Here is a 14,944-nt window from a genome sequence, read left to right as displayed (position 1 = left end):
CTCCTTCTCTCAAGTGATCCTCAGCTCTGGTTCAGTTTTTTTTTTTTTAGTTTTTTTTAATATTTATTTATTTATTATGTATACAATATTCTGTCTGTCTGTACGCCTGCAGGCCAGAAGAGGGCACCAGACCCCATTACAGATGGTTGTGAGCCACCATGTGGTTGCTGGGAATTGAACTCAGGACCTTTGGAAGAGCAGGCAATGCTCTTAACCTCTGGTTCTTTCTGTTTGTTTGTTTGTTTTCGAGACAGGGTTTCTCTGTCCTGGAACTGAGCCTTGGGCGGTGGTTATGTTTTAACTTGTGCACTGCCTGCATGTCATGATCCGAGTGTGGCCATCAGAAGGACCGCCTGTGGGAATCGGTTCTCTCCTTCTACTACATGGGTCCTGGGGATTGAACCCACATCTTCAGGCTTGGCAGCAGACACCTTTACTTGCTGAATCCTCTGGGCAGCTCTTTCCAGCCTCTTTTTGTTTGATTGCATGGTGGTTTTTGTTTTTTTTTTTTTAAGTAATGATTATTTTTGTGGCTTTGTTTTGGGACAGGGACTCTCTGCATAGCTCTGGCTGTCCTGGAATTCCCTCGTGTGCGCCACCACAGCCCAGCTGGAGGGATTCTATCCTTATCCTGACCTAGACATTCATCCTTCCTGTCTTCCCTCCCTGCCTCCTCTCTTCCACCTTTGCTTCCTTGAGATTCTGTGCCCCACACCTTCATGACCCTCACACTCGTACCTGATGTCAGCTCCCAGCTTTGTGAATTTCTCACAGAGTTAGGACACAAGGTTCATGACCTGGAACCTCTGCCCAGGAAGGAAAAGGAACCCATTTGGCCGCCCTCCTAAATTACCTCATCATTTCCCTTTCCACTGAGCATAGGTCCCCTTCTCCCAGCTTTATGATCGCAGAAAGGGAACCATCCTGCCCATAAATCACTCACCCTGCTCTGCTTCTCCTTTTCTTCTTGCTGGTCCTGCCTGCCAATGCCCTCCCCTCCCCACAGGGATGGTGCGTGTAGGGCTCAGTACTTAACAGCCTGGGGGTGCAGTCAAGCTGCCCACATTCCTGAACTCTCCGAGCTTCCTGACCTCAGACAAGCTACTTATTTATTTCGACAGGGTTTCACGCAGCCCGGGCTCACCTGTGTAATTGAGCAGGATCTCGAATTCCTGGTCCTCCTGTCCTCGCCTTCTAAGTGGGATCATAGACATGTGCCACCATACCAGCCTAACTCCTCCATGCTTAATCAGTGAATCTCACCAAGAGGAACTGGCGATGACAATGCCAGTCGCGTCGAGTTGCTGGAAACATTAGTTAAGGTATAAAGTCCGCAGACGGGCAGGAGGAAAACAGGGAGCACAGTTTAGATGCTAGCGATGGGGGGGGGGGTAACAAGAGTCCCATGTAGCGTAGGCTGACCTCAAGTTCCCTGGGCTCCCGAAGATGACCTTGAATTTACGGTTCTCTTGCTTCCCAGTCCCAAGTGCTGGGATTAATATGTACATCCCCACACCCAGTTTCATGCTGTATCGGGAACTGAACCCAGGGCCTCCTGCATGCTAGGCAAGCACTCTACAAACTGAGATTCTCAATCCGCGCGCACGTGTGTGTGTGTGTGTGTGTGTGTGTGTGTGTGTGTGTGTGCATGCTCCGTGTGGTCTCTGTGTATAGTCTGTGTGTGTATAGTCTGTGAGTGAGTGTTCTCTCTCTCTCTCTCTCTCTCTCTCTCTCTCTCTCTCTCTCTCTCTCTCTCTCTGTGGCCTCTCTCTGTTTCCCTCTCTTCCTCCCCCTCTCTCTATGGTCTCTCTCTCTGTTCTTGCTCTTTCTCTCTTTCTGGTCTCTCTGTCTCTCTCTGGTCTCTCTGTCTCTCTCTGGTCTCTCTGTCTCTCTCTCTCTCTCTCTCTCTCTCTCTCTGTGTGTGTGTGTGTGTGTGTGTGTGTGTGTATCTGGCTGACTGGCTGACTGGCTGACTGGCTGATTGGTTGGCTCTTTGTGATCATATATTCCCAGGTGGAGCCAGTGATCAACCTTGGCTGTCATTCCTCAGGAGCTGTTCACCTTGTTTCTTAACACAGGGACTTTCACTAGAACCTAGGACTTGTGGATTAAGTCAGGCTGGCCAGTCAGCTCCAGGAACTCACCTGTTGTGTGTCATAAGGGTGTGCCACCATGGATTCCATGGGGCAAGCTCAGGTCCTTATCCTTTTTTTTTTTTTTTTTCCGAGACAGGGTTTCTCTGTGGCTTTGGAGCCTGTCCTGGAACTAGCTCTGTAGACTAGGCTGGTTTTGAACTCACAGAGATCTGCCTGCCTCTGCCTCCTGAGTGCTGGGATTAAAGGCGTGCACCACCACCGCCCGGCACAGGTCCTTATCCTTGATTGGCAACTACTTCACTGACTGAGAAGTTGCCCAGCCTCCTACTTTAAATCTTCCTCCCTCCCTCCTTCCTTCCTTCCTTCCTTCTCTCTCTCTTCCTTTCTTTCTTTCTTGGTATTGGGACACAGGTGTGGTCCATGTGAGTCCGTGGGATGAACACACAGCTTCATCTTTAGGACGGTTCTAGCCTTCAGCTGCAGGGGGAGTCAGCCTCTCTTGGGACGGAGACACCTTCCTTTCTCCAAGGATATTTTTATTGTTCCCCAAATTTACACTTAAGCAGTTTTTATTTCCATTCCTCAAAACAAGCTGCCTGGGCCTCCAAAGGGACAATACCGAACACAACCCAATTTAGGAAGATCACAGTTTGCTGCATTTTTCCTCAACAAGTTTAGGGTATGCTTTGCACCCTTGGGAAACTCTCAGACAAGATTCACGTAGAGGGCAACAAGAGAAACAAAAGGTAACCAAGAAACAAAAGATGGATTCAGGCTAGATGCTAGCACTCTGGAACCAGATCAGGTGTAGCCACGTGGGAATTCTCCCAGGTAAAGGAAGTTCTCTCTGTACCCTTGGCTGCCTCAGAATCCAGCATATAGACCAGACTGTCCTTGAACTCACAGAGATCCATCTGTTTCCACTTTCCAAGGGCTGGGATTACAGTCATGAGCCACTATGTCCGGTTTGCTTTAATTTTTTTTTTAAATTTGCTTATTATGTATATAGTATTCTGCCAGCATGTCTGCCTGCAGGCCAGAAGAGGGCACCAGATCTCATTCTAGATGGTTGTGAGCCACCATGTAGTAGCTGGGAATTGAACTCAAGACCTCAGCCAGTGCTCTTAACCTCTGAGCCATCTCTCCAGCCCCTTAAAATTTTAAATTACCTTTACTTATTTCCTTATATGTGTGTAGGTGAGTCAGTTCTCTCCCCCCACTGTGTGAGTCCTGGGGACTGAACTCAGGTTAGCAGTGGCAAGTGCTTTTACCCATGGAGCCACCTCACGGGCACCCTTCACACTTTTATTATTTATTTATTTATTTATTTATTTATTTATTTATTTATTTATTATGTATACAATATTCTGTCTGTGTTTATGCCTGCAGGCCAGAAGAGGGCACCAGACCCCATTACAGATGGTTGTGAGCCACCATGTGGTTGCTGGGAATTGAACTCTTCACACTTTTAAAACTTAAAATGGGTTGATTATTATTATTATTATAATAGCTGCGTGTGTACGAAGTGCATGTACAGATCAGAGGACAGTTTTGTGGAGTCTCCTTCCCCCTTTATGTGGGCTCTGAGGGGGGAACGCAGGTTCCCAGTCTTGCAATGGCAAGCCCCTTTACCCACTGAGCTAGCTACCTCACCACCTCCTCCATTTTGCTTTTTGTTCATGTGGAAATTTTACTCTGTGTCCCATGCTGGTCTCAAGGGCATGAGGTGGGCTGTGGCACCACCGAGCACGCAAGACCCCTTACTGATGAACCCAGCATTTCCTCCTCCGTTTGCACCCTGACCTTTGCAGTGCCTTATTCCTGACTTGCCTCCTCCCTTAGGTTCTCACCAAGAGAACTGGCTCTGATTTGCCAAGAGGACCAGGGCAGGAGGCCGGATAGCAACATTCAGAATGGACACACAGAGGAATCTCAGGGGCAGCCCATCTTCACACTCTGGAAAGAAAAGAGAGCTGGGAGGAGGAGTGGTGGCATCTAGGAGGTAGACGGCGCAAGGACACAGGACACAGGACCCCACAAAAGTCAAGTAACTGGCCAGTAGAGTCAGGCCAACCTTGGGGAAATTGTTCCACCCCATGAGCTTTCGTTTCCTTGTGGGGATTATATTTACTTCCATATCACAGGCTTACTGGGAGCAATCAATACGCTGATTGCCTAGGTCAGGGCCTGGGACATGGGAGGGCCATAAATGGGGGTACGTCACACGGGGAGAGGAGGCCCAGGCAGGTCCTTATCTTGTAACATCCCGGGACAGAGCTCAATGGTAGAGCACTTGCCTACATGCGCGGGATCCTTGGTTTGATTCCAGGACTGAGGGTTGAGGGAGATGACAGCATCTAGAAGGATCTCTTGGTATCTACCCCGACTCCTGGAGGAGGGTTCAAACACCTTGTTAACTCCCCAAGTTGGACAGTTGCCTGGGGTGTAGCTCTGTGGTTAATCACATTCTTAACAGGCCTGAAGTCTTGGGCTCCGTTCCTAGCATTGGAGAGGGAGTGGAAATAACAGGTGTACAGGAGGCCTAAGCCCCACCTTGGGCCTAAGGACCAAAGGCAGTGGAGGAAGGCACGGGGAGAGGGCAGGACATCCCTGAGGGATTTCAGCTGAGGGCCTTTGTCTTCTGTGGAAAGAAATAGGTCAGACAGCTTGAGCTCAGGCCTGGTAAGAGCAGCCTTAAGCTTAGCCTCAAATGCTTGGTAGGAGCTCCTCAGCATTGGGAAGGACGACCCAAGGACCAGGCTTGGGGCCATAGCACCAGATTCCTCTCCCCAGAAACCCATTAAGGCTATTCTGTCCCTCCCCATTTCCCAAAACCCATTGCCTGACCCTGGCTATATTGCCAGACTCCAAATAGCTGTTTCATCAAATTCAAATCTGCTTCCTCTAGGTAGCCAAGCACAAGCACACACACACACACACACACACACACAGGGATTCTGGAAAGTGAGGAGAGGAAGAGCTAGAAGACTTTATTTTTTTTTTCTTTTGGTTTTTTAAGACAGGGTTTCTCTGTAACTTTGGAGCCTGTCCTAGCACTACCTCTGTAGACCAGGCTGGCCTCAAACTCAGAGATCCACCTGCCTCTGCCTCCTGAGCGCTGGGATTAAAGGCGTGCGCCACCATCGCCCAGGCCAAGATCATATGCAGTTGAGATGTGTTCTCAGGGAAGAGCACCATCTATAAGCCAAGGAGAGAGACTTCAAAGAAATTAGTCCTGGGCCAGCAAGATGGCTAAACACATAAAGGTGCGGGCCATCAATCCTGAAAACCTGAGTTTGATCCCTGGGACGCATATGGTAAACAAAGAAAAGTGTCCTTTGTCCTCAACAAAGGGCAGAGGGCACAAAATGGCCACTTATCATGTCTTGGCATACCAAGATTATATGGTCGTAAAATATTTGTTCTAACTACGCTAATCAGACATTTATGAATGAGTAATATATCTTTGATTTATTATAAATTTTGTTTCCTTCCAGACAGAGAATTGACAGGGACACAGAAGACAAGGGAGAGCTAAGAAGCAGCCTGTCTCCATCTTAAAAGCCATCTTATAAAAAAGACAAACTAAGCCCATTCCTGTTTAGGCTTAAACCTCTGTTTCTCAAGGATTGGGCTAGGCTGCACCTGTAACCTTAACTACAAATTGCTCTGTATGGCCTGTTCCAAAAAATGGCAGCTATGTCTTTGTTTTGAAAAGTTATTTGTAACTGTCTTGCAACCCTACCTTTGTTTCAAAAGTTCTATGTGTATGGCTGCTTTGTTGTGACTACGGCTGCCTTGTTAGGACCACCTTGCAAGCTTGTCCGTGTTTCTGGAGGTCCTTAGGAATAACTTGTTTGTAGTGATCCTATAACCCTGCCTATTTTGCCCGCCCAAGCCCCCCAACTGGAAGCCCCCAACCCCAGTGCTATAAAAGTTTTGTCTTCCTCACATCCAGGGCTGACCTCGAGCCCCACTGTAGGGGGAGGCAGCCCATGTACACAAATAAAAAATGTATGCTTTAATTAATACCTTGTTTTAATTGACTTGTCCATGATGATTTTGGTTGGTGGTCTTTCTCCTCATATTTTGGGGATTAATAAAAGCCAACTCCTGCTCCATATGTGCGCACCCAACACAGAAACATTAATACACACAGCCAGATGGTGGCGGTGCACACCTTTAATCTCAGCAGTCGGGAGGCAGAGGCAGGTGAATCTCTGTTAATTGGAGGCCAGTCTGGTTCTACAAGAGCTAGTTCCAGAACAGGCTTCAAAGCTAAAGAGAGGCCGGGCGGTGGTGGCGCACGCCTTTAATCCCAGCACTCGGGAGGCAGAGGCAGGGGGATCTCTGTGAGTTCTAGGCCATCCTGGTCTACAGAGCTAGTTCCAGGACAGGCTCCAAAGCCACAGAGAAACCCTGTCTCGAAAAACCAAAAAAAAAAAAAAAAAAGCTAAAGAGAAACCCTGTCTCAAATAAACAAACAAACAAATAAATAAAATAAGATAAAATAAAAAAACACACACAAATAAGTAAATCTAATTTTAAATTTTTTCTTTTTTTATTTGTTTGTTTGTTTTTTAAAGACAGGGTTTCTCTGTGTAACAGCTCTGGCTGTCCTGGAATTCACTTTGTAGACCAGGCTGACCTCGAACTCACAGAGATCTTCCTGCCTCTGTCTCCTGAGTACTGGGATTAAAGGCATGCCTGGCTAAATTCTGTCTCTTTTTGAGTGGGGGGAGGCACTTGCATTTCCACACACACACATACAGAGAAATAATTTTTTAAAAAAATTTAAATGTTAAGGGGCAATGGTGGTGCACGCCTTTAATCCTAGCACTTATTCAAGGCAGAGGCAGGGGGTTCTCTGTGAGTTTGAGACCAGTCTGGTCTACAGAAAGAGTTCCAGGACAGTCCAGGGCTACACAGAGAAAAACAAACAAACAAACAAAAGTGTTTTTTTTTTTTTTTTAAGAAAAATCAGTCCTGCTTACACTTTGATCTTGAACCTCTGACTTTTTGTTTGTTTGCTTGCTTCTTTTTGTTTTTGGAGACAGTTTTCTCTTTGCAGCTGTGGCTGTCCTGGAACTTGCTCTGAAGACCAGGCTGGCCTCAAACTCACAGAGATTCACCTGTCTCTGTCTTCTTGGTGTTTAAAGGCGTGCATCACCACTAACCACCACTACCTGGTGACACTCCAACTTTTAGAACCATGAAAATCATTTTTTTTGTTGTTGTTGTTGGTTTTTTGTTGTTGTTGGTTTTTTTTAGATTTTTGAGACAGGGTTTCTCTGTAGTTTTTTTGGTGCCTGTCCTGGAACTAGCTCTCGTAGACCAGGATGGCCTCGAACTCACAGAGATCCGCCTGCCTCTGCCTCCCGAGTGCTGGGATGAAAGGTGTGTGCCACCACCACCTGGCTTGTTTTGTTTTTTTGTTTTGTCATTTGAGCCACCAAATCTAAGATTATTTTGTTACGTTATGGCATCTCTAGCAAACTAATACACAGATATCTTTTTTTAAAATATTTACTTATTATGTATACAATATTCCATCTGTGTGTATGCCTGCGGGCCAGAGGAGGGCACCAGACCTCATTACAGATGGTTGTGAGCCACCATGTGGTTGCTGGGAATCGAACTCAGGACCTTTGGAAGAGCAGATAATGCTCTTAACCACTGAGCCATCTCTCCAGCCCCCAATACACAGATATCTTAATTTATTTTCCATATACAGAACTGTAACATCGAACTGGGGATATAGCTTAGTAATATTTGCTTTGCAAGAACAAAGCCTTGGCTTCAATCCCCAGCACTGTAAAATAAAATAAAATAAACAATATCGAATATGTCTTTTTTAAAGACAATATTGAATTTATTCTAGGTGAGTCTCAAATTCACTGTGTATACAGCCAAGGATGACCTTTGTTCTAGTCGGTTTTCTGCTGCCGTGATAAACACCATGGCTGAGAGGTTCTGTCGTTTTACAGGTTACAGACAGTCACAGAGGGAAGCCGTGGCAGAAGCTGAAGCAGGAACTGAAACAGAGACCATACTGATGCTGCTCACCGGCTTGCTCCCTCATTTGCTCTCGGTCAGCTTTCTTTCTTTAAATATTTATTTTAATTATATATTGTATGTGAGTGTTTACATGCAAGGTTCTCAACCAAGGAGGCTAGAGGTGTTGAATTCCTGGAGCTCAAGTTAAAGGCAGTTGTGAGTCACCCACTGTGGGTGCTGGGGACTGAACTCAGGCCCTCTGAAAGAGCATCCATGACCAATTGCTGAATTATCTCTCCAGACCTGTCTTTTCCTTTCTTTCTTCTCTCTCTCTCTCTCTCTCTCTCTCTCTCTCTTTCTTTCTTTCTTCCTGTGTGCTAACTTTCTTTTCTTTTTTCTTTCTTTCTTTTTCTGTCTTTTTGTTTCTTTTGTTTTTTGAGACAGGGTTTATTTTTTTAGTAGTCCTGGCTGTCCTGGAACTTGCTCTGTAGACCAGGCTAGCCTTGAACTCACAGAAATTTGCCTGTCTCTGCCTCTGAGTGCTGGAATTAAAAGCATGTGCCACCACCACCCAGCTCTGCTAGCCTTTTCTTATATAGCCAGGATCCACTTGCCCAGGGATGGTGACATGCACAGTGGGCTTGGCCATACCATACTAATCATCAATCAGGGTAATTCCTATCATACTTGGCCAAAGGTCAGTCTGGTCTGTGTAATTCCTCAGTGTAAATGGATACTGCTCATTTGTTTCCCGGCTGCCCAAACCTGAATAATCACACAGAAACTTTATTAATTGCAACACTGTTTGGCCTAGTAGCTCAGGCTTCTTATTAACTAATTTTTTCATTTTAAATTAACCCATTTCTATTAATCTGTGTATTATCTCGATGCTGTGGCCACCAGTAAAGTTCTGGTGGCTTTCTCCTTCAGCAGCTACTTGACTCTGTTTACTCGCTCTTTCTCTCTCTCTCTGAGAGAGAGAGAGAAAGAGAGAGAGAGAGAGAGAGAGAGAGAGAGAGAGAGAGAGATCTTCCAGCCTGGCTATATTCTGCTCTGCCATAGGCCAAAGCCAAAGCAGCTTTATTCTTTAGCCAATAATAGTAACACATATACAGAAGGTCATCCCACATCACCTCAGTCAGGGTCCCTTGGATGACTCTTGACAGTCGACTCTAACTAGGACAACCTTGAACTCTCGATCCTCTAGCCTCAACCTCCAGCCCAAGACTTCATTTGAACTGAAATTCTGTCCTTTCTGGCCTCACCACTACCTTCTCCCCTGGGAAAATTGCTAAACATGGCACCTTAGCTCACCCCATACCCCATCCTCTTATTTAAGTTACTGATATTTCTCCTGGCCTTCGGCTATTTGGGAATCTCCGTTTTTGTGACCATGAAGGGCAAGCTTTAAGAAGATCCTTGTAGTCCGGCCTGGTGGTGCATGCCTGCCTTAAACCCAGCTTTCATGCCAGGCACCCTGAAAGTAGAGACAGGAGGATCTCTGTGAGTTCAAGGCCAGCCTGTTTACAGAGCGAGTTCCAGGACAGTCAGGGCTACACAGAGAAATCCTATCTTGAAACACACACACACACACACAAAAAAACAGTCTTTGAGGCCTGATGACGATTGGGTCATCTGACAGCATATTCTGACAGCATATGCAGGCAGGATGGAATAGAAACGAAACCAAAGGCTGGGAGGACAGTACAGCGTAGCACTAATCCCAACAAGGTAGACTATCACCAGGGAAAGATGGAGCTGAAGGGTTCCATCGAGAGGTCTGAGGCCAATTCAGTCAGGTGGCAGGAACCGGGTGTCTGTATCTGTTGGTACTCTGACTACTCTTTGTAAAGCATGCTCTTGGTTGCTCTTTTGTTTACATCCTTCCTAGCCCTTTTCACAACCTGTAATTACTTTGTTTATGTACTTATATCTGCTTCCCGAAAGCAGAATCCTGTAAACTACAGGAGGGCTGCAGCTCTGGACCTCTCTTAGTGGAGGCAGTGCCTGTCACTTAGCAGATGTTTTCAGTAAATCTGAGGTCTGAATGGATAGCTCAGAGTGGAAACAAAGTCCGCAAAGGCAGGCGGATTTGTGTGATCCTTGGACAGAGTCAGAGGGGTTAGGATTCCACGTGGAAGCCGTTAAATCCGGAGGTGGCTTTAATCCCAGCACTCTGGAGGCAGAGGCAGGTGGATCTCTGAGTTCGAGGCCAGCCTGGTCTACAGAACGAGTTCCAGAACAGCCAGGACTACATAGAGAAACCCTGTCTAGAAAACAAAAACAAAACCTCGAATACCAGGCTCTGTTCTATAAACCCATTGTACAGTCCCGGACCAGGTAAATCAGGCTCCAAAGCGTGTTTTTCCATAGTCCCCAAAGAGGGCAGCACTAGGCTAGGGTTATGGGTTCTGTCCCAGAGCACGGTGACGTTTAAGGGAGACCCCCATCACTCCCCTAGAGTTGGTGACGTGCCCTGAGGGAAGTTTGCGCCGTCACCCCTGCCTCTTCTCTCCCAACTGTAACGCTGTAGAGGCCTCGGGACACCCGGTCTCCACTCCGACTTCAGCACGAAGAAAGAGGCTGCCTTTGGCAGGACACGTAATCACCACGTGGACGGGGTAGCAGAAAGAAAAAAGATGAGCAGCCTTGCACCTGTCGGGCTGACTAGCACTACCGCGGCTCCTTTAAGGCCGGAGCCGGAGGCGTGGCCTTGAAGTACGTCCGGGCAGGGGGTGGATCTTTCAGGTGACGTAACCGAGCAGAGGGCGGGGCTTCTCCAAACCTGCCAGCCAGGAAAGGGGCGGAGCTCGGGATGACGAGACACCCGGGAGGGGGCAGGCGTTCATTGATAAAATCGCCGGGCTCCCTCGGGCGCGCTCGCAGCGTAGAGAAACCAGGCAGCGCCACGCGCAGCCGGGGCCGGGCGGAACGGAGAGCCAGCTCGGGCCGGCGCTGCGCCCCGCCGCCCGCATGGAGCCCGCCGCCGGCTTCTTGTCCCCGCGCCCCTTCCCGCGCGCAGCCGCCCCGCCCGCGCCCCCCGCCGGCCCGGGGCCGCCTGCTAGTGCCTCGCCGCGGTCGGAGCCAGCCGGGCCCGCAGCGCCGGACCCGGGTCGCCTCATCACCGACCCATGCAGTGGCCGTACCTACATCAAGGGCCGCTTGTTGGGCAAGGTAAGTCGGGGGCTTTGGGGTGGCGCTGACGGAGGTAGAGGGGAGCCCTCCAGGCCCGACCCTGTCTCCCTGGGGCGACCGGACCGATGGCATCCTCCTCCTCTTAGGGGGGTTTCGCCCGCTGCTATGAAGCCGCTGACACCGAAACCGGTGTAGCCTACGCGGTCAAAGTCATCCCGCAGAGCCGCGTCTCCAAGCCGCATCAGCGCGAAAAGGTGGGTCCAGGCCCTGAGGACCAAGGGGTAGGGAGGGGATGGTGGCGTGGGTACCCTGGAAAGATGACGATCTCGCGCCCTTGTCGCAGATCCTAAACGAGATCGAGTTGCACCGAGACCTACAGCACCGCCATATCGTTCGCTTTTCGCACCATTTCGAGGATGCTGACAACATATACATTTTCCTGGAGCTCTGTAGCCGAAAGGTCCGGAATGGGGGTGGGGGGATTCATTGGTTACAGGGGTGGGAAAGGAAGCGGGTTCTTAATATCCAAAACTGGGTTCCTGTCGTCCTTAGCAATCACAGATGGAGGGCGGGTCTGGGAAGGCAAGCAGGGACTGAAACAGTGGCTTTCTGCAGTCCCTGGCCCACATCTGGAAGGCCCGGCACACCCTTTTGGAACCAGAGGTTCGCTACTACCTGCGCCAGATCCTTTCTGGCCTCAAGTATTTGCACCAGAGGGGTATCCTGCACAGAGACCTCAAGCTGGGTGAGATTCCCGGGTCTGTTCGGAAGGGTGGGGGAGCTGGGAAGGGAAGAGAGGCAGTGAGGAATCTGACCCGTCTTTCTGCCACTCTCTAGGAAATTTTTTCATCACTGATAACATGGAACTGAAGGTGGGGGATTTTGGGCTGGCAGCTCGGTTAGAGCCCCCGGAGCAGAGGAAAAAGTGAGTGGGGGTGGTGGTGGCCTCAGTCTGTATGTGACACCGGTGGTGTCCAGTGTGACAGTATGTAAGTGGAAAGCAAGGTGACCTGATGTGTGCTTGGGATAAACAGGGATGGGGTGATGGGCTGTCCTTACGTGTGAAGGTAGAGGTGGCCACTCAGGCGGGCGGGTGCCCTGAGTCCCTGACACATATGGAGTCTAAGGAGTCTTGGAAACGCATGGCCGATCTGTCTGTGTTGGATGGGGAAAACAGACCAGGCAGCGAGCGTTTGTCTGTGAGACTGACTGACTGTGGGAATGACAGGACATGATACCCTTATGTCTAAGAAGATCCCTGCGGCGGGTGTGTGTCACGCAGATAGCATGGGTGGCAGGTGAGTGTTTATGGAGGGTATGACAGCTGGTGTTGGTTGTGTGCAGCGCAGACTGTGGGAGGTGACAGCCTAATGAGTGTTTGACAGACGGGAGTGGGGGAAGGGATCAGCCGTGGACCCTCTGTACTGACCTTGGGAGAGGGGGCAATGTTGGGGTCAGGCCTCCTCCTGTGCTGCAGAGCAGCTGTGCAGCTGGAGGAGTCGGGTGGGCGAGGACTCAGCTGCCACTCTCAACATCCATTGTCCCAAGACAAGCAGGAGCTCTCTGACCCTTGGTGACAGGCAGCTGCTTTGTCTGAACTCACAGCAGGGGCAGGAATGGGGGCGGGTGCTAGGCTGGGTCTGAGCCTTCCCCTCTCCGCCCTACCCTCTTTCAGGACCATCTGTGGCACTCCCAACTACGTGGCCCCAGAAGTGTTGCTGAGACAAGGCCATGGCCCCGAGGCAGATGTGTGGTCACTTGGCTGTGTCATGTGAGTGCCGAGGTCACTAGCAGGTGGGCGATAGGTGCATGGATGGGGTGTTTCCAGTACCTGACTCCTGGTCCCCCATTCCCGGGCACAGGTACACACTCCTGTGTGGGAGCCCCCCGTTTGAGACAGCTGACCTGAAGGAAACCTACCGCTGCATCAAGCAGGTTCACTACACGTTGCCTGCCAGCCTCTCACTACCTGCCCGTCAGCTCCTGGCTGCCATTCTTCGGGCTTCACCCCGAGACCGCCCCTCTATTGAACAGATCCTACGCCATGACTTCTTTACAAAGGTCTGTGGTTCTCCAGACGCTGCGGTTCCGTCTGCCTGCATGTTCTCAGAGGATGAAAGAGCAGGACCCTTGGGATCTCACTTCTCTGTTTGTTTGGTTCTCGTCCTCAGGGCTATACCCCTGATCGGCTTCCTGTCAGCAGCTGTGTGACAGTCCCAGATCTGACCCCCCCCAACCCTGCGAGGAGTCTGTTTGCCAAAGTCACCAAGAGCCTGTTTGGCAGGAAAAAGAACAAGAGTGAGTGAGTCAGGTGTCAGGAGGTCAGGGTATAGAGCAGTGGCTTCTTACATTCCTCTGAGTAGGGGCTGGTTCCAGTGGGGGGACCTGTAGACTCTTGGGGAGAACATGTGTGTCTAGACACGTGGGAAGACCTGCCTGTGTGTGAACACTTTGGGCAATGTAATCAGACAGACCCTGAGGGCTGTATTCCCTCACCCCCCAGACAAGAACCATTCCGAGGAACGGGATAATGTCTCCTGTTTGGTGAGCGGCCTGATGCGCACATCCCTCGGTCACCCGGATGTCAGGCCTGAGGTGAGGTGCTCACGTGAGCATTATTCCCCTGACTCACCCTGACCCTAGCAGCTGAGGGAAGCCCAGCATGAAAGGCTGACGAAGCACCCAGCCTCGTGGTGGCCCTAATTGGCGGTGTGTCACTAGCCAGCTGAGGCTGACCTAGGGTGCCCTGAGAGCCGTCAGGGACAGGGCTGGGCCCCTGGGCTTTTCAAGGATTTAGATTCTGAGACCTAATCACACTCCCTCTCTACCTAACTGTCCAGGCTCCAGCAGCTTCAGGCCCAGCCCCCGTCAGCTTGGTAGAGACAGCCGCTGAGGACAGCTCACCCCGTGGGACACTGGCAAGCAGTGGAGATGGTGAGGAGCCAGAAGATGAGAGGTGCTGGAGGTGGCTGGGGTGGAGACCAGGGGCCAAAAGGAAGTGGTTGGCCAAGGGACATGACCTGGGCCCAGGGAGGCCATTGCCTAAGTGTCAGTGCCCTGTTCCCTCAGGGTTTGAAGAAGGTTTGACTGTGGCCACAGTGGTAGAATCTGCCCTCTGTGCCCTGAGAAACTGTGTGGCCTTCATGCCCCCAGGTAAGGCTGGGCTCTGGTCCATGCACATAGTTTGGAAAGTTCTCTTTGACCTAGAGACCAGGGAAAGTCTTCACTCCCTCCTCTCCTGTAACAGCGGAACAGAACCCAGCCCCGTTGGCACAGCCAGAACCTCTGGTGTGGGTCAGCAAGTGGGTTGACTACTCCAACAAGTTTGGCTTTGGGTATCAGCTGTCCAGCCGCCGTGTAGCAGTGCTCTTCAACGATGGCACACACATGGCCCTGTCAGCCAATAGGAAGTAAGTGCTATCTGGGGGCACTTTGTATTTAGGCTGTTGTACCAAGCAGAGTTGCACCCTGGTGTTTCTGGGTTCAAGGGCTCTCAAATCCAAAGGGAAGGAACGATAACGCCAGGCTCTTTCTCTGCTTTCCACGTTCTTTCAGGATCGTGCACTACAACCCCACCAGCGCGAAGCACTTCTCCTTCTCTGTGGGGTCTGTACCCCGTGCTCTGCAGCCTCAGCTGGGCATCTTGCGGTATTTCGCCTCCTACATGGAACAGCACCTCATGAAGGTGTGTAGGCTGCACGGGGGGGGGGGGGGGG

At 50.2% G+C, this 14,944-nt stretch overlaps 2 protein-coding genes across 4 annotated transcripts in view; one reads left to right on the top strand and one right to left on the bottom strand.

Annotated features, from left to right (window-relative positions):
• Nucleotides 1–1,249, bottom strand: part of Best4 (bestrophin 4) — a 7,768-nt gene extending 6,519 nt beyond the window's left edge. Inside the window, exon 1 of the mRNA XM_050131911.1 lies at nt 1,145–1,249. The gene's annotated coding sequence lies outside the window, so the exon portion shown is untranslated. The remainder of the gene's footprint in view (nt 1–1,144) is intronic.
• Nucleotides 1,250–10,958: 9,709 nt separating this feature from the next.
• Nucleotides 10,959–14,944, top strand: part of Plk3 (polo like kinase 3) — a 4,979-nt gene continuing 993 nt past the window's right edge. Inside the window, exons 1-13 of one of the 3 annotated variants that reach the window (XM_050131933.1) lie at nt 10,960–11,267; nt 11,375–11,482; nt 11,572–11,688; nt 11,844–11,973; nt 12,066–12,153; nt 12,904–12,999; nt 13,091–13,289; nt 13,400–13,526; nt 13,732–13,823; nt 14,069–14,162; nt 14,298–14,381; nt 14,476–14,638; nt 14,784–14,913. In XM_050131933.1, the coding sequence (XP_049987890.1) occupies nt 11,067–11,267; nt 11,375–11,482; nt 11,572–11,688; nt 11,844–11,973; nt 12,066–12,153; nt 12,904–12,999; nt 13,091–13,289; nt 13,400–13,526; nt 13,732–13,823; nt 14,069–14,162; nt 14,298–14,381; nt 14,476–14,638; nt 14,784–14,913 (1,629 nt within the window). In that variant the 5' untranslated portion in view covers nt 10,960–11,066. Of the gene's footprint in view, nt 11,268–11,374; nt 11,483–11,571; nt 11,689–11,843; nt 11,974–12,065; nt 12,154–12,903; nt 13,000–13,090; nt 13,290–13,399; nt 13,527–13,731; nt 13,824–14,068; nt 14,382–14,475; nt 14,639–14,783; nt 14,914–14,944 lie in introns of all 3 variants that reach the window. The other 2 variants (XM_050131932.1, XM_050131934.1) reach the window with 2 other exon arrangements.

Source organism: Alexandromys fortis, unplaced genomic scaffold (assembly GCF_014885135.2).
Source record: "Alexandromys fortis isolate MF-2015 unplaced genomic scaffold, M_Fortis_MF-2015_v1.1 scaffold_302, whole genome shotgun sequence".
Lineage (NCBI taxonomy): Eukaryota > Metazoa > Chordata > Mammalia > Rodentia > Cricetidae > Alexandromys > Alexandromys fortis.
This window is presented reverse-complemented; position numbering and strand designations above follow the sequence as displayed.